The following is a 24003-nucleotide window of genomic DNA, read 5'->3' on the forward strand; positions in this document are numbered from 1 at the left end:
TAGAAGATAAAGTCGCATTACTTTTATGATAAGACTTTGACCGATTTGGGGGTTTCCAACTGTAGTGTCCAATGATGCATTTATCAAATTAAATAACAGCTAAATCTGGCAGATAGAAAAGCTGTAGGGTAAAAACAGCATCATGGTATATTAATGTTTACATTTACTGCAGGATGTGGAATATTGGCAAATGTTAAATGTTGTCTTAACTAAACCAATAAACTTGATTGAAATAGTTCTAGCATCAAAGTTACCGCCATCTCGGACAGTTTCCAATGTGCGCAGGGTCATATTGTGTGTTTAGGGTTGCCACCTGTTTTAGGGCTATAAAAGAAGGGCATTGACTGGTTCCGTTCATGCCTTGAGCTCCACTATCTGCAGAATGAAGATGATCGTATTCCTTGTACTGGCTGGTCTCAGCCTCGCTGCAGGTATGTACATAGATTGTGATGTTGTGCTACATTGATTATATTGATGCAATATGAAATAACGTGTTTGTGTTTGTTCTATTTGTGAAGGACAAGCAAATCCCAGTAGCGGATTTGGATGCTTGGATACTACACTACAGGTAAGATTCTTGAAGTGAAAAATGTCTGTAATTAATTTCACACTGAAATTTGAACACAGCTATAATAATAAATGATAACTTGTTTTTATTCAAACATAATTAATTTCTGCATAATAGCAGCTGTACACTGTATAGTACATACATATGTTCATTTGGTTGTAACAACATTATTATGCCTACACTGACTGATTATTTTGATTGTCTTCTCTCAATTAGACGGCGCCAGCTGCCCTGCAATCATGGGCTGCATTTATTTGCGCCTATAGAGGCAAAGTAAGTATATCTCATTATGTCAGTCTTTATTAGTGATGATAAAATAAATTAATTGCATTTAAAAAAATATGAGAATCAATTAGCAAAAGCTCTGTTCTTACAAGTGCTCAGAGCTTACTGTGCTTTTCTATTATAAAAAAGTACAATCTACAGTGTCAACAATACCAGATCCCTAAAAGAACCCCATAAAATTGATAGTATTTGTTAGAAAATGGGTTCAGCATTGTTGTTGATGATTGTACACAAAATCCATGATGCTAGTGTGAACAGAGCCATTAGCAGCCTGTTCCTATAGTGTACGTTTGTTCTAATTCACACTTACGATAGTGCCTCCTCTCTCCTGGCCTGTAGATGAGTTACAAAAGAAAGTATGACGGAAAACCGACATGTGTTCTTGCTGTCAGTCATTAATTTTCCCTTTAGTGAACGATGTAAAAATGGTAGAGATTATTCTACATATATCTATTACTCCTTTATAGAAGTTTAAGAATAAGAAGTTATAAACCTCAATGTCAAGTTATTCCGCTCTACAATACTACATCATGGCAGTAGAAGGATGATAACTTGTCACCAGCGCTCAGAGTAACTTTGTATTAAATGTGTGTGTCTATGCATCTAATGTAGTGTGAGTGTATTAATATACTCTATAAAAAGGCCAAAAATCCATCAAAGGTTTATAATTAGTGATGACGAGCGAATATACTCGTTACTTGAGATTTCTCGAGCATGCTCGGGGGTCCTCCGAGTATTTTTTAGTACTCGGAGATTTAGTTTTCATTGCAGCAGCTGAATGATTTACATCTGTTAGCCAGCATAAGTACATGTGGGGATTACCTAGCAACGAGGCAACCCCCACATGTACTTATGCTGGCTAACAGATGTAAATCATCCAGCTGCTGCAATGAAAACTAAATCTCCGAGCACTAAACAATACTCGGAGGACCCCAGAGCGTGCTCGAGAAATCTCAAGTAACGAGTATATTGGCTCATCACTATTTATAATAAAACAATTATCCAATCTCACCCATTAGTTTTCTGCTGCAAGTTCACTGACTGCAATCTCATATCTCAGCAATGGGAAAATCTATAATTACTGAAGACAGATTTTACCTGTGAACTGAGAATGAAGATCAGTCCAGGAGGAGAAAGAAGTAAATTTCTCTGATGAGATTTATTACAAAGTATTTTATTTTTGCAGGCACTATTGATTAATAGAGAGAAAAATAAATAAAATGATGTTTACTTTTTGAACTCATGACTATTTCTACCAAACCATATTGTGTTAGACTTTACCATCAGTCTATGTGATCTTACTTAATTGGAAAACAATATAAAGGAGTAAAGGGGTGCATGTAATTGCATATTAATTTTACCTATTTTATCTTTTGGCATTGACATTTTTAAAACGTCGTTTTCTTGTCATTGAGTGTAAACATCTACTGAAAACTTGGCCAATCACTTGCTAATCACATAAACGTCAATATTTCAGTATGAGCAGGAATAAGGTATTATAAATAAATAATAATAATAATAATAATAATAGGCGGCTTATTCTGCGAAGTAATGTATAATGTATATAGTAACAAAGACACAGACGGTCATATGGGCCATCCTCAAGACTCCAGCTGCACCACCAACCTGACCTACAGAACGCATTAGGCACTTACACTACTGATTTAGTATTGCCCACCAGCCTTATGGGCCAGGGAAACTTCTGAAGCTTAGAACAATGGTGCCCATAGGCTCCCATTAACTTGACAAAGGCTAAAACTTTATAACCTCCGTCAGGTGAGTGTACTGTATATTGGGAATGCCTCTAAGTTGATTAGTTGATAATTTAATTTTGCAAACATTTAATTATAGATATTTTGTCAATTCTTATTTCACAGTTTGACGGAAATGTAAAAAACTATGAAGCGGCCTTCAATAACTTGAAAGTCACACTGGTAAGAAATACTCAATAACAGTCTGTTGATGAATGTCAAGATATAGTGTTCTCACATTAATTATAGTGTAACCCTTTAAGATCCTGTACATATAAGAACATATAAAGGCCAAGTGCCTGGTTTGCTTTATACCTAAATCAGCTTAATGTCCTGATCTTCTGCAGAGCTGCCGACTGGGGGAGAAGGGTCATGTATTACACAGTGTGACTGGGCAGAAGTTGGAGGTGCTTTCTTTACAGCTACCCCCCCGTATGGAGAACTGTCTAATGGGTGCAATAATATCTTCTCGTATAGCTCTACTTGGCTATTATACCTTCATGCTAATTTTAAAAGGAACTTGTCACTCCATTCATGATGTCCAACCCATGGGCAGCATGAGTCAGGGTCTGGCTGCATGATTGCATCCAGGTATGTTTTTCTCAAAAACGTTGGGCTTTCCACAGATAGCATAACTTAAAAAGCTGACCGGGAGCTATAGAGAGAGACCTGCCTAGTCTGCTCCAGACCGGCTTCTGCTTGCACCACTGCAGGTGATTGATAGTTCTCTCCCTTGTGTGCACATAGTGAAAGACATATCAGTCAACTATAGCTGGGAAAGGAGAAGCCGGAAAGGGGCTGCACTAGACAAGTAACGATTTACCCCATGGTCCCCGGCCACCTCTTCAAGCTTCAAACATACCTGTCTGGAGTCCCACAGCCAGGCTCTGATTTATGTTACCTGTGCTTCGGACTGCATGAATCTAGTGACATGTTCCTTTTAATACTGTAAGCCTATCATAATTCTCTAAATTCAGTGAAATTCTCTTTAAGCCACTTGCTTACCTTCCTATAGGGATTGACCCTTTTTCGTATACTGTACCTATTAGGAAATTCTCAGTTAATGTAGTTAACATCTTCATCTCCTGATAACAGTGGAGAATGGTTAGAAAAATATCTCCTAGTATTTCCTTTGTGAGCCCCTATAGTTTCTCCTGGCTCTGCTCCTCCTGTTTTCTCATGTGAGGAGTTTTTGTAGCTTTTTTTTACCTTAAGAGGTTTTGAATAATTCCTGGGAGGAAAATATAAATTGCATGTCACTTCAAGTTTACAACATCAAAAAGTCATCAAAAACTCATTGTGGGAACGTAGCCTAACAGCGCACATGCAGTAATTGGATCCTGTATGTTACTGACAAAGCCCTGAGATCCGCAGGCATTTCCCAGCAGTTTTTGTAGTATATTAGCTGCTGTTTTCTGGTAATTTTTTTTTTCCAGTTTATTAAATAGTGAAGAAACCGCTAGCATTTCCTTAAGTAAAAAAAATTATGGTATAAAAGTCCAATTGACATCCAAGAATCTGTGGGCATACTTTTAGCTTTCCCTTTGATTTGCATTATAAAGTACAGAGCATCTTCCGAGGGGAGAAAATGGATGTCACCTCTTTTCACCTCTAGATAGTTCTAGAAGTCTGAAGTGGTCAAAAGCCTGAACATGTGCACCAAAAGTCATTTATACATAAAAAAAAAGCAGCTTACCGTATGTTCATTCTTTTGAGGTTTTTCTAACAGGTTTTTGATACGGTTTATATGGTGAAATGTGCCTGAAAAAGACATCTTATGCAAATACCTTAAGGATGTTTTTCCTACTTACTTGTAAAACTCCTGTGGCAAATGAAGAAATAATACAACTACAATAAAATTGTTTTCATTTAGATTCAAAGCTTGAACTTCACTTTATTTTTCTTTCTTCTAATCCCTTAATAGGAAGCTCTTGGATGCAAAGTTGATGAAGTACTTGGAACAGATGCAACAATTGTAAGATAACATAGAAAACAAATGACAATTTCACTTGATTATGTTCACATTTTACACTATGTTATACAGGATAGCGTCTTCAGGAGATTCAGTTTCACTTCTTATTTAAGTAAAAAAAGAAAGATAAGAAAGAAAAATCTGACTCTAAAAACAGTGCAATTAGTACAGAATTCGAGTGTTATTCCCAGCTGTTTTGCTGGCATCAGTTGGGACTGAAATCTATCTTGAGAAAATGTATGCGAAAAGAGAAGCAAGAGGGCAAATCAAATCTTCAATTTTTGGAAATTTCAAACAAATAAATGGAGACAGCGCTGCACGTACAGCCAGCTCTCCGCTGACAGCAATGCACGATAGCGCCCCGCCATTCTAGAGAGAGATACTTGTCTGCAAAGGTATTCCACTAAATGATATAATAAAGGTATAAATGGCATCAAAAGTTCCTAAGTGGAGCAAAAGTAGTGAGAAATTTGATTTATATATATAAATATATATACAGACACTTGCACAGAAAAACCGCAGCCTAAATTTTTCATTCAATATATAATGACTTTAATTTGTTAAACTGTTATGAACAGCATTAAAAAGGAAATTATGGAAAGATACTTTACATTTTCCTCTAAAAAAAGGATTGTTTTATGTACCCCTCGATCCATAAAAAAGAAGCCCTAATTCAGCTGCACCAATGAAACCATGACAAAGTTACCTGATATATGTGCAGAAGGTGGGAGCAGAAAAAGCACAATAGGGTCTTACCCAGGATACCTCAATTAAAAATATATAGGTTGTGCTAACACCCAATAAAGTATAGTTATAGAAGCTCCAGCTGCTGCAGATCCATAGGTCATCCCACCAATCCATCGGTCCTAGGAGAGAAAATGTGGAAAGTTCCGCTCTGCTAATGAGTAAATGAAGGATCCAAAGCCTGGAGTCTGTATAATAGTTTCAAAGTGCACACACGTCTTCCTCAGGACATAACCGCATATAGTGCAGCATGTATGTCCTGAGGAAGAAGTGTGTGTACTTAGAAATGCATAGCTAAAACAACTATTATACAAACTCCAGGCTTTGGATCCTTTATCTACTCGTCAGCAGAGCGGAACTTTCCACGTTTTCTCTCCTAAGTCGAGGAAAAAGTTATGTCAGACTGTGCAATACATTTGAGACAAACAAAAAGATTTCTATAAAATGAGATCAATAATTTTAGCTTTAATTATTAACATTTAGTTACCTTAACTTTAGATACCAATATTTGTAAAAAAAAATCCCTTTTGTCATATTAAAATAAACGTGTCCATATCTAAAGTCTGGGCTCCGAGCATCTCAGCATTCACTAGAATATAGGGGTACAGGCTGAAAGTCATTTGTACTTTATCCAATAAATTAGGAGAATAGCATTACCCTAAATATACATATATTTCAAGTAGGTACATATAAATATCCAAAAGAAAAAAGAAACTGCTTGAAAGAATTTTTTACTCACTCAAATTATGGATTAAAAATCAATAAATCTTTTTATTTAAACACCAAACAGGAACAATACACAAAAAAAGAAAAATATAAAAACAAAAGGGGGCAGGTCAATATATATGATTTTTTTGTACAATAAGTCTCAATATTTTGTATAATTCCACAGCACTGGTCACTTAGAGAATTTAATAAATAACTGGAAGGGGAGGGGACAAACATATAACCCTTTACCAATAATTTGCATAAGTAGCATATGTCTTTTACAAGACTACTACACCATTATATTTTCAAAAACCACATAATGCTATGTTGCCAGTAGTTACAAAGTAATGGCATAATAACTCTAAGAGCCTCCTCCACCCTTAAATTTCAAAAGAAACGCAATACATACAAACCAGTGCTCATGTTTAGTATAATGGTCCTGCCACCTCACACTCCAACGTACGTTTCACTCATTGCTTCGTCAGGGAGTGAAGTCCCAGTGTTAGTTCCAGACAATCCCTCTGAACCTCTTGAAGGGGACTCTCAGGATGAGATAAAATGGCGTCACTGATATAATTGAAACTGCAGCCTGTTCCTAGTTACGTGTCAGTACGGGCTGCAGATTGCAGACATACAGCTCCGAGCCGGTGTTGCACTGCACTAGAGCTGGATCACACGTTCTTAAGACAGAGACCGGAGCACGACTGTCATTGTTATAAAATTCTGTCATTCTTTTATGAGTTCTATTTTTATGGTATTCATTATGCGGTAAAAAAAAGCCTTGACATCTGATTTTTCAGGTCTGTAGAATTTGTATTTCTTTACGTTGTAAAGAAAAAAATTCTTACGTTTATAAAAAAAAATGTTGGTTTCTGTCACCATTCTCCAAGCCCCGTGCTTGTCGTGTGGTGGGAGCTCAGCACACACACGATTGGGCACTGAGGGGTTAATATTCAGTTTAACTCACATTTTACTTTATTGTGGATTCTACTACGATATACTATACTCATGTTCTATACATACTGTATTTGATAACACATCCAATCCGTTAAAAAACAAATTAAATAAAGCATTAAACAATATGGGTTGTTTCTTTCACAAAATTGAAATCAATTCATACGGTATATTTGTATTAACCAATAGAAAGAATTCCAAATCTAAATTATGAAACTGAAAGTCTGCATTTCATTTATGCATTCATGAAAGTTTTTATATCTATGTCAAATAATAAAATAATGATTAGAAAATCTATTTGTTAGTCTGAAATGACTGTAAAATATTTATACATTTGTATCCGACTACAGGCAAACACCGCTGGAAGTGTAACAGACATTGCAGATCAGGCTGGCAGAGTTGCTATCAAACTTACCGTAAGTTGTTTATTTAGTTTTGTTGGTTTGTTTTTTAATTACTACGACAATGGTTACATCTTAGTTTTTCATTATCATTTTTCCAGTTTTAAATAAAATAAGCAATAACATCTAAAACATCTGAAAAGTAAATGACTATTCATTGAGACTTTTGCCAGCACAGACTTGGTTTGTGATGAAAGGTCCTTAAGATAAAGGTGAATGCAACAAATAATGATGTAATCAGATCAAAAGGGCGCTAATACTTACATGATGTAACCCTGGATGTAATCCTGGCGATACACATAAGATAACTGTCACTAGACGCCTATCTACCCATAGACAAGGCCTAAATTCCTTTTGGGTTTATTTTTGCTGTTTATGTATTGTGTAATGTATTTTATAATAATTATTGGGCATTTTTGGTGCAGATCTGCCATGTTTAAAATGACATTAGCGCACATTCGAATCTATCGGGTATGTCCTGTTATTTTGAGATGATTTACTAAAATTGCTTTTAAATGCTGTAAAGGTTGAAATTGAAGCAAATCTTCTGCATTTTGCTGTGAATTTGCAGTAGCCGCAACAATAAACAACAGCATGACCGATACATTAGAATATACCCTGAGGCCATTTCAGATTTGTTTCTAATCCGGACTGAGGCCGGGGTCAGAGGATCATATATATTTGGATCCATTATGTTAATGACCCTTTCCTCAAACTCTGCTTCACGTTTCATCCAAGTGTCACCTTAGTGTGATCCAATTCTGTCGCATGAGAAAATCGCAGCAAAGATGTAGAGAATATGGATTTAGCTTCTCCATCTTCTCCATTGTCTGAGTCTTCGGAAACTGGACTGCACTTAGATGACATCTGAGTGCAGTCTGATGTTGTACACGCACCCATAGACTTGAATGGGCAAGTGCCATCCGATTGGTGGATCCACTCGCAGCATGCGGTGATTTTTTTTCTCATGCACAATCGGTATGAGAAAAAAAATACAGATCTGCAGTGCCGCATAGATTAATATTTGGCTGAGTGCTATCAGATAAAACACCGGATACGTTCATGTTAGCGAGATCTAAGGCCCATTCCACAAGGCTGTGAAACACGGATCAGAAGATCTGACCTGACCGCCAGGTCGCACAACCTGAGCTAACTGCTTCATAGCCTACATGGGCTGGGCCAGGTCTTCCGATGCAAATACAGTCCGTGCTTCACAGACGTGTGGGACATGCTAAGGGTGGCTGAGATCCCTAAAGGAATATTCACATAATAGGATCAAGTTGCGTGTTTTGACAAGATTTTCACAAAAACTTCAGAAATTGCGCTATGTCCTCAATTGGAGCAAAGCAACTCTATTTTTGACACAATTTTAGGAATAATAACAAAATCTGTTCCCTATGATCTGTGTCTTATGAAAATCACAGCAAACAATGTGCACTATTGCAGCAATTGAGAAATTATTACCAAACCCTGCAAGGTTGGGGTGCAGCTGAGATATCTGAAGAAGATGCCTGGAGGGCTTACCAGCATGTAGTGGAGGAGCCTGACTGATAGATGGGCTTTCTGCCGGCATGAAGCTGTTGGACAAGAATATACCTGGCTTTCTCCGAGCTGCTGATTTTATGCTGCTTGTGCAACATCTTTGTCAGTCACCTCGCTAAGAAATGGTCGGGGGGCCCAGGGCCGTCCTAACGTCAGGTCGCAGTCCCATCTGCAGCTGCTGCATCCTCTATCGTTACATCACATATGTCTATTAATTAATCAATTAATATAAAGCTTCCAATACATTTTCCTTGGTTGCTGCTGATGAACTCTGCCATTTCCATCTGTCTCAGTAATCACATGATTGTGCTGAGCTTGAAATATATTCAGCGTTAATAATCAGCGTTCATATAGTAATAAAACAATGACATTCTGGTCACATCAGGATAAATTGTCCAATTTTAGGAAATCTTTATACTAATGCCAACCTGATCTGCTTGTACTATATCAACGTTTCCACACATAAAATAAAAAAACACAATGTTTAACCATCTTGTGCTTTTTATCACTGCAGGATGCACTAGACTTAACCCCCGCCCTTACAGATGTGTTGTGCAAGCTGGTAAGGACATGATTATACTTTGAAATAATATTTTTCTGGTATCATAAGTAATTTTTGACTATATAGAAAGAATAAAGTAGTAATGTAGAGTGTAATAAATTGAAACTATGTACTTATTTACTATTTTTATAATTAGCAATAATAAAAGTGATAAAATAATATAAGATAATTAATTGGACACTACAAGTCAAAATGGGGCTCTGACATTATTAATTGGAATTCAGGGGGTGGCCGCACATTCTGGCCTCTGATTCACTGATTGTGTGTGAACTGCCAAAGATAGCGGAGAACATTACACATGTGTGGCCTCCGCTGCACTCCACAGCGGCACTTCAGAACACAGGACTCTCAGGATTAGTGGGGTTTCCAGTGGTCAACAAGTTGTAACCTGTGCTGTGGATAGTTGATAACTTGCATAGATGGGAATAACTGTTTAATAATGTCATGGATCCGAATATTTGTCAGGACTTTCTTAATCCCACAAATCCCTGATATCACAGGTCGGGAAGGTCACGAGTGCCACCCGCTGTGATCTTTGGAGCGAACAGCTCTCTGCTGCCTCCTGTCGTCCGGACAATTACACAATTGGCCGATGATCCACAGAGAAGGCCACAGCCTGTTCGCACCACTAGGCTGGAGATCAGAAAATTAACCGTGAACGTATGGCATATATACCTCCGGATTCCAGCACAGTGAATATGTGCACATTCCCCGGTACGGTCACAGACTACTCGCTGCCACCACCACTCTGATTCGGTCGAATGGACACCGTTTACGGCAGCTATCACTTCGAGGCGTAGCTGACAGAACAGAAGGAACAGAACTATTACATTATATATTTAATCCAAAGCGAGGCAATGTTTATGAAAAATATACAAAAAAATTTACAATGGGGACAGAACAATACAGCATAGACAGTTACATAAAATAATAGGAACTAACAGGAGAACTTACTACACCGATCGCAGAGACAATTCAGTTTAGCCGAAAGCGAGCGCTTCTATTGGTCTGTTGATAAACAGGGTCCCTACATACATGAAATGTAACTATCTTTATGAACACTGATGATAATTGGCATTGATCTTTTATCAGACCCTGAGTCCCACCCACACACCCCTCCACGATGACCTCACAAGGTCCCGGTTGTGGGCCGGACTCAGCACTTCATAATTGTAGGCAATCCCAATTTATGTAATAACTCCTCATAGAGCGATCACAGAAGGTCGAGACTGATGTCATCTTTTAGCTATGCTTAGAGACTAAACATGGCCGAGCTGCTGGTGGTTATATGGCCCCTATGGATTTGTGACTTTTTGGTAGGGGTTATAATTATGAGAAAAAATGTGTATTTTGGACTAGTTATCCCAATGCCAACAATGTGTGTCTCATTAATATTGGATGTATAGAAAATCCAATATTCCATATTTTCTCCCGGAGCCGTACTGTCTGCTCTGTCACCGTGGCGATCTGTAACGGGTGTAATTTCGTCTTTGATCCACTTCGGGCCCTAACAAGGTTTTTTCCTGTCTCTTTGTGGGGACAATAGACTTCATTTGCAGTCACCTGACATAAAAGGGGAATCCTCGCATATTTATCAAACTGGATTCACATCTGTGTCACTGTCACTTTACATACAGGCACCCACCATTGTCTCCTCAAGACACATGATAGATGAAAGAATAAAGGGAGGGGACATGAGGGACCAAGGATTTCTAATATTTTCTATGACAAATAAGAACATAATACAGTGATGTGAAATAGTTTAGCATTTTGCTTTAGCTGACTAACATTTTTCCACATCTCTTTGAGTTATCGTGTATTACACACATAGCAGAAAATAAAAAAAGAATATATATATGTAAAATGCACCATTACTGGAAAAGAAATAAAATGAAAAAAAAAAAGCGGTTTAGTATTGTGTTAGCCAGTAGAAAAAAAAAATATATATAGAGAGAAAGAGAGAAAGTGCTCTCAGTGGGAGAAACAAAATAGCAAACACCCACAAGATTTCTATTTAGTTTCTCCCACTGAGAGCACTCTCTATTTTTTATTTTTTTTGGAAAATAAATGACGCAATGAATGTTTTGCTTTTTTTTTCACAGCTCAATGGAGCTTTGACTTCAACCTGTTTGAAAAACATTTTGGCGGTAACATAATTTATTAACAATGAGCATATAGATATATAATTATATATAATATACAGCATTAATAATGTGCTTAAATATGTATTTAGATCTATTATTTATAAATAATGTATTTTATAAATATATGAAATGTATTTATAAATGAAAATATTGAAATAAATATACATTAGTAGAACATATTGTAATATTCAGTATTAACCTGCCTGATACTATATAATAGGCTGAATATATTAATGTTCATTGCTGGATCAGCCTAATCTACAGTATTGATGGGCAAAGCAAGTCTCTTGAGGCTTGATGAAAATAATTTCATAGTTGGGCTCAATTTCGTTTCAACTCCCACACACGTCATGACAAAATTCAAGGATCAATGAAAATTATTTTTTTTCACGGTTTCATGTACTTTAATTTAAAAATTCCATCTATATTTAAGAAAATCTTTAAAAAAATTCTTAAACATAGGTAAAAATGTGTTTGAAAACAAAAATTACAATAGTTGCGAAAAACTTTTAGGATAAATTCAGTATTACTGTGACTTAGGAGTTTAGTTCGTTTTGTGACTGAGCTCTTAACTCAATTTGCTCTCACATCAAATTCAATGTCCCCATTAAAATGAATTGAAATGCTATTAATCCATTCTAGTCCTCCCAAAAAATGCACCAATAATTTTTGTTAGGTGTTTTAAATAAGAAAAATTAACTTTATTAATAAACAGTAATGTACTGTACGGAAAACTATTAAACGTGTAATAAACTATTGCACTGCACTTTTACATTTTTTTTTTCAATAACTTTACTTAGTCATCTTCACATATAAATATAGCAAATATTGAATTGTAAAGCCAACACTCCAAAGAGTCAGAGAGGGCACATAATACTGCAGTATACTGCACCTGGCTGCACATGTGAAATAACATACAGCACTGCCACAGAAAAAAAAGCAGAAGCATAAAGCAAAAAAATCATCATCCTATGTACAGCCCCATGTAAATTGCATGCAGCATGCAGTACAAAAAATACACCCCAGGTCAGAAGTGCAACAGCAAAGACAGCGCTGCTTGCATGGCAGGATAGTTACGTGGCTGGTAAGCAATAAATCAACTAAGCGCCAACTCGTATGTTGGAATATTCCTGAGCAGACGCACTCCTTAGTCAACGTATCACTGTATTATGTATTTCTCCTCAAATTTAATTTCTAACTACAAAATGGAAATGAATAATAACATTTTTGTTTTATTTTGTTTTTATTGAAGAACTTAACCCCACAGCTGCTTAACCAGATATATGATGTGTTTTGTAAGGTAAGAATGTGAATATCCTGGTGAATAATAAGCACAAAGGAGGACTTCAGCCTTCTTTCTGTGCTCATTCAATGCTTTTCTGCCATCGGTATTGTCACGGCTTGATTTTGCTTTCAGCCCATCTTAGTTCCATCTTTGCATTCCCCTCCCCCTTCTTTATATGTCAGGTGATGTAAAGTCTGACAAGTAGTCCGGCACATACACTAATGTCTCCTCCTGGAAGATTCCTTTTCTCGCTACCTAGTTTAATCCCCTGGCTGAAGTTCGTTTTCTAAAAACAAGCTGTCCCTTACTCGCCCTCCTTGGATCCAGCGCTGAGTCTCTGCTACTGCTCCCAGTCTCTGTGATTGTCTGCAGCACTGACACAACATCAGCAGCGCTGCAGCCAATAAGCGAGCTCAGCGGCTCTGCCCGCATTGATGCCACAAGCTGCTCAAAGTTGCTGAGCTTTTTGGCTGGCTGCGGCGCTGTGGACATGATGTCAGCATGGCAGCCGATACCAGACCCTAGAAGCAGCAGCAGGGACTCAGCACTGGACCTTACAAGGACGTGTAAAGCACAGTTTGTTTGTTTTTTAACCCCTTTAATCATATATTATGCTATTATACTATTTAGTTACAAAAAAGTACCAGTGCCCTTCATTAAGGCCGTCCTCACAAACACTATTTTTTAGTATTTTTAAACACAAGAAAAAGTATTTACAGCATTTGATAGTGTTTATAAGATTATGGGAAAAACACTGATAAAAAGGCATACCCAGAGCATGCCCCTATGAAAAAAAACTCCACAAAGTTCGACCCCTTTCCCAAATGGATATAACGCACGTACATGAAAAAAACAGACCCATTGTCATCAGTGTTTTCCATCAGTGCGTCATCCGTGTGTCTGCTCCTTCCATCAGTCATCAGCAGATAAAGAATTACATGACAAAGCTTCTCCGATACTTCTCAGTGTTACACACGGACAGCACGCGGACTGCAGACTGATGGCTTCCATGTGCTGTACATGTTTTTCATGGATCCACAGGCTTATAGTAGCCGTTATCATCCATGCTACAGAATAAAAAAACAGACATGTCTCCGTGCATTTTGTCTCCGGACATTTGAGCAGCCCCACAGGTTATAATGGGTAAGTTTTGTATCTTTAAAAAAAACGGGTGCACACATACTGGAAACAAGGACAAGTGATGGCGGCCTTAAAAATACTTTAAAATGACAAAAATATAAGCTGCGTTGCATGTAGATTTTCCAATAATTTGCCATAGATTTAAGAGTAACATCTGAATTCAATAATTTTTAAATAAATAAAATGTTGATAATTGATTTGTGCGAATCAAACAACATTAAGATTTTCACGATTGTGTTGAAAATTCTAGGGGAGATTCCACAACAAATCAATTGAAGCAAGCTACTGAAAAGGGCAGAGGTGCACAATTCCAGTCCTGAAGGGCCACCAACAGGTTATGTTTTCAGCATTTCCTTAGCACAAGGTGTTGGAATCATCACATGTGCAGGCGATTAAATTATCACCTGTGCAATACTAAGGAAATCCTGAAAACATGACCTGTTGGTGGCCCTTGAGGGCTGGAGTTGTGTCCCCTGGAATAGGAAATCACACGTCAGTATTTGTTCACTCTTTTCCATCTGTATTTGTAATCCGAAATGAGAAATAGGCTCCACATACAGTAAGATTCTCACCTCTTCTGAGTTTTTAACCCCTTAGTGACAGAGCCAATTTGCTACTTTATGACCAAGCTAATCTTTACAATTCTGACCACTGTCCCTTTATGAGGTTATAACTCTGGAACGCTTTAACGGATCCCTCTGATTCTGAGACTGTTTTTTCATGACATATTGTACTCAGTGGGCACACTGCGCATGCGCCTGCCATTTTCTTTCCAGAAAACATCAGAGGAAAGAGAAATTAAATGACAAATCGGACTTTTAAAAAAAAAAAAAAAAAAAAAAAAATGACCTGAATCATGTTCTCTGGGGTCACAGTTACCCCTGGTAGCCGAGACCCCGGAGAAAATCTGACTCTGGGGGGCGCTATACACTTTTACACTTTTTCCACAGCGCCATTAATTAACAGCGCTGTGGTTTAAGTACCCTTAACTACCGCCGTTAAAAAGCGTATTGGCGGTCGTTAAGGGGTTAAACTATTCCTTGGTTTGATTTACAAATACTAATGTACTGACCAGAAATACAGATGTGTGAATTAGGTCTAAGTGAACCTGACAGTTGGTCCTTGAACGACAGGCAGCATGGACCAGAAACTGCGACACTCTGCCTTTTGGATCAGTCGCCCGTGTGTCATGGCTGTTAAATGTATGTCTTTCTCTGACCTACCATAGCGTTACAGAATAGAACATACCTGGCTGAAATGATGGAGTCAGTGTCTGATACATGATGTCTGTGGTTCGGGCAGCACGCGTCAGCTGTCACGTTCTCCGTAAGATGTGCTCAACTCTACATTAGGGGCTTTGTTAGGAGCCGCTGTTTAAGATTATGGTGAAAATATTGGACAAATAGCACTGTATGCTGCCCTTGATTGACGGATGGACACAGTGGCAGAAACCCAACAGAGATCATTATGGTGAATAAAGCTGAGAGCTCACTGTAATTTACCTTGTTACTTATTGATCTTCATTTCTAGAACAATATCAACGCTTTGTCTGCAGCTACAATCTATGAACTCTTGGTAAGTTTGTGATTTTTTAAATTAATTTATATTTAAAGAGAATCTGTCAGCAGAGTTTTCTACCTCATCTCAGAGCAACATGATGTAGAGAAAGAGATCCGGAATCCAATGATGGAGTTTACTGGGTGCAGCCGTTCTGACACTATTAGATTTAGCAAGGCAGCAGAGCTGGGAAAGCTAACACCGCCAACACCAGGCTCTCTGTGTACATATCTATAGACATTTGCCTTAAAAATAAAAACCGTGTATAACACTCTGAGGTCTCCTAGGATTGTGTCCAATTCTTTTCAAACTCTAGGGTGCAAACACAGCCTTAATTATGGCAAAGTGACCTCAATATATATTGCTATAAGTAAACAGATGGAGACCAAAAGTCTGTCTAATAACACAGTGTTGGGCTGTTAAAAAATAAAATGACATCACATGGTCTGGTCACATGCTTCCCCATCAGCAGCCATTTTCTAGACAGAAGTGCTGGTGCAGGGTCGGGTTCCCAGTAGCAGCGCAGCATAGAACAGAATGGACAGGCAGGAGCAGTGTGGCTGTCCAGGAGCAGTTGCTTAAAGTGAACCTGTCAGCAGGATTGTGCTCAGTAAACTACAGACAGTGTCAGGTCAGCGCCGTTACACTGATTACAATGATACCTGGGTGATGAAATCCGTCCTGTGGTTGTTGTTTCATCTTTATTTGCAGTTTTCAGTGGACGGGGCTTTATATGCCTCAGTATGGACTTATGACAGGTCTCTGATCCTTCAGTCACTTGCCCCCTATTTTACATACTGAATATACTATTGTTTGCGGAAAAAATAACATTCATCATGTAGGTGTCTGCTCTGTAGCATGATACAATGTAAGTAGGTATATATTCATTTTATTTAGTCATTTTGTTTTGTTGGAAAAAAGTTATCTTAATCAAAATGGTGCCTGTGACGATTGGTCATCATGACTAGCTTTAATATTGAGTTAATCAAAAATGCCTCCTAATGAAACTGACTACAACATGATTCCTCATTATCAGGACCGGAGTGAGCAAAGTATAGCAGACAACTGACATAAGTAGGCTGACGATTCTCCAACTCCTCCACTTCCCGGCACATGATAAAACTCTCCCTGAAGCCAGTATTGGGCAGAGCTCAGATTTCCATGATCTGAGATCCCCTTTGTGGTGACTGCAGGAAATCACTAATGCTATATAGCTCCCAGCAGTGGTGCAGCCGCCTCTGGGGAGTATGGCTATGAAACAGATATATAACAAATAAGAGAACCGCTGCTGATGGATTCATCATCAATGCAAAAATAGACCTGGAGCAGATATACAATTACTGTTACACATAGAGGATCAATTACAACAAGTGACACATACCCAAAATAATATATGTGGGGAAATTATCAGCTATTCTTTAACTTTCACAATTGTTTGGAATCTCCATTGCTTATTCCATCAGATTTCGCTGGAAGACTTGATCTACATGCAGCACTGTGTCTCCTACGGAATGGTATAAAGTAGCACGAGACAATGGAATCTGCCGGGTACTGATAGTATCTGAAATTTGATAAATAAGTCACTGTAGTGTTTCTGTTAGGCTACTTTCACACTAGTGTTGTGCACTGCACGTCGCTATGCGTCGTTTTGTAGAAAAAAAACGCATCCTGCAAAATTGCTTGCAGGATGCGTTTTTTCTCCATAGACGTGCAGTAGCGACGCATTACGACGGATTGCAACAAGCCGCAACCGTCATGCGACGGTTGTGTCTGACCGTCGGCACAAAAAAACGTTACATGTAACGTTTTTTGGCGCGTCGTGTCCGTCATTTTCAACCGCGCATGCGCGGCCGGAACTCCGCCCCCTCCTCCCCACACATCACAATGGTGCAGCTGATGCATTGAAAAACTGCATCCGCTGCCCCCGTTGTGCGGCACTTTCACAGTTTGCATCCGTACGTCGCAACGTCGCATTGCGACGCGCGTCGTACGATGCTAGTGTGAAAGTAGCCTTATAGAAATAAACCATGACACAGTTGTGAACAGTTACAGTAATACTATAAAATTGCTACTACTTCAAATGCATGAATATCGTGGAATGTTTACAGAAATGTTAGAAATATTTTATTTTATTTCAGAAAAACATTGGTTGCTTTGCGGATGATACTATTGGGACCAAAGATGCAGTGGTAAGAAAATATGTCCTCATTTTGTTCTTAAGTTGTCTACAAATAAAGTCTAATAAAGTATATACAGATTTTTTAATCACAGATCTGTTACTTATTTAATTAATTTATTAGAGAATGATGTCTGATAATGATCTGTGATATCATTGTGCAGAGGAGGAGGGAGGTTGTGACCATTATCAATTGTGATGATAGTGAGACGACCACTGAGATTGTCCAGTGAAACAAGTTATCATCTACCACAAGTTAGGGGAGAACTTGTTGACCTCTTTTTCTTCTTGTTACACAGAAAACACGTTACAAATATCATATTGTTTTGTGCCTACAGCTGATTTTCTGTTGCCACCTGCTTTTTTGCCAATCTAACAAATGTACATTAGGAAGATGTAGACGACAGATAGAAACGTAACAACTAACATGACATATTTTACAGGAACAATTGATTGCTAAACTTGGTGAGGGTCTTGCTCCTGCACTGCAGAACGTTCTTCAAGGTCTGGCTGTAAGTATCACACAAATTACTGCTCTGTGCTAACATCATTAGAAGAGACGTCTCTAAGTTTACTCATTTAGTTAATTAACATGTTGTGATATTTTATGTGGCGGCTATTATATGGCAGGAGATGGTATGTTCTGTGTTCCCCTGTGTTTGGTGTCCTATAGAGAGGTGGAAGCAGGTTATGGAGGACGGTCATTTAGTTTCAGTGTGAGGGAAGGGACCGTTAGGTAACATGGCCGTGAGTGGTGTTGTGTAGTATTACCTGGTACACGGGGAAAGATAGAGGCTGCTGAAATGAGTTTCTATAGGCAGGGTAGGTAGGTGAACAGTGCCCAGTAGGGATGGGGTAAAGGAAATGATTACGCCACAATTATAAAGGCTTGTTTATATGCTCAATTATTGCTCCATGTTTTTGCTGTGGAAAAAGCACAGTGTTTTACAGTGAAAGCAAAGTGAACGCTGCTTATTTTTTCCTTGCAGATTTGAACAAATGAAAGTATTATTTATAAATCTGCAGAATGACAATTCTTACAGTGTTTTTCACCTATTGAAACAAATAGGAAAAAAAACACGTAAAAAAGCACACGAAAAAGTGCACATTTTACGCAGTGTTTTTCCTGCCAACATGCTGGACTTTTCCTGTAGAAAAATCTGGTGCAAGAACTCAGCATCTGCACATGCGCTAAATCAAAAAGGACTTTTCAACAATATACAAATTAGGCTACGTTCACATTTGCGTTGTGCGCCGCAGCGTCGGCGCCGCAGCGCACAACGCAAACAAAAACGCGGCAAAACGCACGCTAAAACGCTGCGTTTTGCGCCGCATGCGTCGTTTTTGCCCGCAAGTTGGACGCAAAAAAAATGCAACTTGAAGCGTTTCTTGCGTCCAACGCTTGCGGCCATGCGGCGCAAAACGCAGCACAACGCATGTCCATGCGCCCCCATGTTAAGTATAGGGGCGCATGACGCATGCGGCGCCGCTGCGGCGCCCGACGCTGCGGCGCTGACCGCAAATGTGAACGTAGCCTTAGCAAGAACTGATAATATACAGGACCAAGATGAGAAATAGCAGCAGGAATAGGACTCTCGAATGTAAATTAAGCATAACTAGTCAGTACTGGCCCATTCTATGAATCCAAAAGGCTCCTGGAAGTAAGATCTTAACCAATCACTTATGATCTGACTCTTCAAGTCATTTTTGATTCAACCTTTATATCGTGCTGCCTACAAGAAGAACATTTTAATGTATTCTCCAATATGAAAGTTTTATCCCCGGTGATATACAGCATGCACACAGCTGAGATCCTGCAATGTATAACATGTTCTGAAGCATTTAGCTGAATAATTAGATTTTACATTTTCATTAACCGTTCATATATTATCACACAAGAAAAATAATAATTCACCTATAATCTCATAGAAGAATAAACTATACCGAGCATCACACAATGTAACAATGTTATTTTACTACAGGGTGGTATTGTTGCTGCAAAAGGAAGTCTAGTCGTAGCAGGCCCTCTTACCGATCTTACATCCGCTGCTATATGCACTGTGGTAAGTTTTATTCTATACAGTTTGTCATCAATCATTTCAAAGATAATTGCTGAGATATATATATATATATATATATATATATATATATATATATATATGTGTGTGTGTGTGTGTGTGTGTGTGTGTGTGTGTTAGGATGCCAAGGAAAAATGAACTTTGCAAATTGGTAAATCTTACCTCCCAAATTTGTTCTTTTTGGCACAAGAATTCACCATGTAAAATATGTTGACATTAAATTTAGATTTACCACTTGCTCAAGGCATGTGAATTATTCCATGTTTCTCATTTTTCACAATATTGTAGACACAATAACCACTCAGTTTGTCATCATATCTTTAGCTGTATAAACTATTTATAATTCAAAAAACATAGAATGACAGTAAGCATTCTATTACAGTAAAATATGCATTACACAATTATGTACATTGTACATGTATCAGTACTTAGTAGCAGTCAGTTCAGTTTTTCGCGTAAATCAATTAATCTGATCGGTAAATGGCATAACATACCATACATAACGCCGGATATGCATGACGATAAATACTAAACAAACATTTAAAACAACAATATGATGCGCCATTGAGCAACCAGTAAATGATAACTAATCTTAAAAAAAGAAAATTATAAAACATCTATGACCAAAAAGGAACAAAATTAGGAGGTAAGACCTTCAAAAACTTGCTACTTAATTTTTACCATGAATTTCCTTGGCATCCTAATATATATATATATATATATATATATATATATATATATATATATATATATATATATATATATATATATATATATATATATATATATATATATATATATATATACACACACACACAGGTGCTTCTCACAAAATTAGAATATCATCAAACAGTTAATGACTGAGATAATGCCTTTTGGGTTGACATTGGCTGTAAGCCATAATCATCAACATTAACAGAAATAAACTTGTGAAATACATCACTCTGTTTGTAATGACTCTATGTAATATATGAGTTTCACTTTTTGTATTGAAGAACTGAAATAAATTAATCTTATAAATGTGTCCCTGCTGTGTACTGTGTAATGACTGTGTCTGACCGTACAGGAACATGGTCTGATCATACCACATCTACTGGACAGGGGAGGAAATAAAAAAGTATTCTGATATCACAATATTACAACATAAGATAGTAAATAATTCTTTCTTTGATGTAAAACTTTTTTTAAACAAGGAGGGAAAGGTTTTACCGCCCAAAAAGAATAATTTGCGATCCCGTGCTGTAATGTCTGTATACTCTTTTGCACTCAGCCACACTGCCCAGGAGATGTGGAAAGATGAGACAATGTCCTTGCACGGTCAGACACAGACATTACACAGTACACAGCAGGGGCACACTTACAAGATTATCTCAGCATACAGACATTTTTTGTAAATACATCCCTTTATGGAAAATATTATTATTCCAAGATCTATTGAATAAAATCAACTTTAAAATTGACTTTGTTAGTGAGAAAACCCCTTTAAGAGTCACACACCTTTTAATGAATGGGACATGAAAGTGGCGACTGCCTCTATACCTCTTGCCACAAATCTTACCCCAATAAGGGGCTGGAATAAGATTTCTGGTGTAAGGTATGCCGCATCTCATAAATTAGACAAGCCGTGGTGTCGTGTTGATATTCCAACTTGATCTCTGCTTGTTTTGGTGAAACTGCTGTGAAAACACCAAAAGTTACAACATTTTTGAGAAACCTCTGGTTGGAAAAATATTTTACGACTTATCAAAATGTGTCATCACGTCAGATTTGTGGCGATCACACTTTGATGAATTGTGGCCCTTGTATATTATGAGTATCCTTTGCATACACTTGTATGGCGGAGAATTTAATAGACTTGTTTTCCCCTTAAGATGAAATAATTCTGTATGAAGTGATAGATATTTATTATGGATGTGCTGTAAATGCCGTTCCTGAAAATGTTATCTGCTCTTGAATGATTATTTATTGCTATAAATTAGAAGTAATGTAGAAAGTACCGAATATCATAACTTTGCTTCTGTCTCATGAAAATCTTCTGCAGAAAATGTAATTTTTAGAAATTCATGGAAACGTTGAGCTTTGTGTGACTAATTACTAATATTTATCTTATAATTGTTCCATTGTTTTCCTTAAACGTTTACTCCGTGTTTCAAGTGTTTCTAATTTTTATTTAGCTCAACCTTCTCAAAAACAATCCTAATCTCCTTGGAGTCCTTACCGGAGGCCTTGGAGGTCTTGGAGGCCTTGGAGGGCTTGGAGGCCTTGGAGGGCTTCCCGGTTAAGATTTAATCCTACCTAGCAAGGAAATCTGGTAAGTTGTGATAAAATGCAAATAATCCTCAATATGAACATTTAACACATCGTTCTATTAGGAAATTAAACATTCCCAATCATTAAAGTGATAATACTGAGAAGGATAAGTTGCGGAATTATGGAGATCACAGAATTTATAGACATGTTCATTATATGCAAAAATTATGAAAAAATGGAGGCAACATTTTCAAAGCATCTCAATTTATTCTGTATTGCGTATGAGCGCTACACATGGAAATCCTCGATGTGATCACGTGCCGTAAATTTACAATATGCGGTCAGCATAGAAATGAAAGGAATTCATATTATATTTCTTTTTCTAACCATTACTGACAAATTCTATGTATTTCATGTTTGCAATGCAGATCTGTGACAAAATCTATACCATTTCCCTCATTCTGGTACCTACACATCACCCTATTACTCTGCTCTAAATTTGGCGGTAGATGATTTTGTTGTACATCCGAAATGTGACATACCCTGGACAATTTCTCCCATAATGTAGATGTTGTCACCATTTTTTAATCTTCATCACTTGCTATGGATTCTGCAACTTCTTCAAAAGTTCATTTAAGGTGTGTCTACACAGGTCAGATACACAATGGATATTCTAGGCAAGATTTTCCAGAAGGAAAATATGTTGCAAATCACGGCATTTTATGAAATCTCATCTAGAGGTTGTGGAGAAAATCTGCAGGGTAAATTGACCGACAGTGCGGATTTGACATCCTCATTCTGTGAACTTAAGCTGTGGAAATTAAAAACAGATTTCACAATTTGAGCTTCTACTTCATTGTGCACTAAAGGCCAGTCAAAGGCATATAACACAATAATACTGCAATAGTATGAGCCTACATGACTGCACGTTATAAGCTAAATACTATTTGAACTTGGTTTTCTGAATAATTTGTACTAGAAAGCTGTGAGTATTTCTTAAATATATGAAGGCAACTTAATTTTTAATTATCTATTTTTTTCTAGGGTCATTGGACACAAACAGTAGAATAGAAGAAAGCATGCAATAAAAAAGAAAAAAAAAAGTATAAAATCATTTGATTCATTTTTTTTAATTTTCATGATGATTCATAAAACTTTCTTTAAATCTTATGTTCCATTCAATCAATAAATAATCGAGAAATCAAAGTATCTGTGTGTTGTTTTAACAAGCTGTCCTTATTGTCAGGCTGAGGTCTTAATGGACCAGAGAGATTTCTCCATCTATAATAAATGTAATAAGTAGGTTTCCATGGCTTCATTTAATATCAGGAGTAAGCAACCTGAGACTAGATTCACATTGCACTCAGGAGGTCTGCGCCAGACGATGCGCATGGGACCCACTGTTACACCAGCGTAGAATACGGACGAGTGCTGTGCGAGAAAATATCGCATAGCACTCGGGCCAGTGTTAATTTATGGGGCAGATCACATCTGCGATTATTTTCTCATACCGAATCGGCATGCGAGAACAATCGCAACATGCTGTGATTGGCTCTGAGACTCGGCTAAGTCTCCGCTCATTCGCACCCATATCAGTCTATGGATGCAAGTGACACAACGCACATCACTCAGATATCATCCGAGTGTGGTGCGATATACGCAGACGCCAGCAGTGTAGAAATTAGTTTCTCCGCCTCCTCCGCAGCTGTGCTTCAATTCTCTCTGTGCGAGAAGATCGGACCACAGTAGCATGACACTCGGCTCCCGCTCACATCAGATGACATACGCAAGTGTAACCCCAGCCTTAAAGGAAATCTATCACCAGGTTTTGCTCCTCTATCTGAGAGCAGCATAATGCAGGGGCAGAGACCCTGATTTCAGCGATT

General features: G+C 37.8%; 1 protein-coding gene across 1 annotated transcript; it reads left to right on the forward strand.

Annotated features, from left to right (window-relative positions):
• Nucleotides 1-296: 296 nt before the first annotated feature.
• On the forward strand, nt 297-23323 carry LOC143788101 (ranaspumin-like). The gene is made up of 15 exons (XM_077277489.1): nt 297-431; nt 519-568; nt 785-841; nt 2731-2787; nt 4529-4579; nt 7333-7398; nt 9440-9487; nt 11590-11634; nt 12884-12931; nt 15587-15631; nt 17752-17802; nt 18233-18301; nt 19772-19852; nt 22042-22178; nt 23162-23323. Exons 1-14 carry the CDS (start codon nt 383-385, stop codon nt 22147-22149), a joined length of 825 nt encoding a protein of 274 aa, XP_077133604.1. The 5' UTR covers nt 297-382; the 3' UTR covers nt 22150-22178; nt 23162-23323.
• Nucleotides 23324-24003: the final 680 nt, after the last annotated feature.

This window comes from Ranitomeya variabilis, chromosome 8 (genome assembly GCF_051348905.1).
Source record: "Ranitomeya variabilis isolate aRanVar5 chromosome 8, aRanVar5.hap1, whole genome shotgun sequence".
NCBI lineage: Eukaryota > Metazoa > Chordata > Amphibia > Anura > Dendrobatidae > Ranitomeya > Ranitomeya variabilis.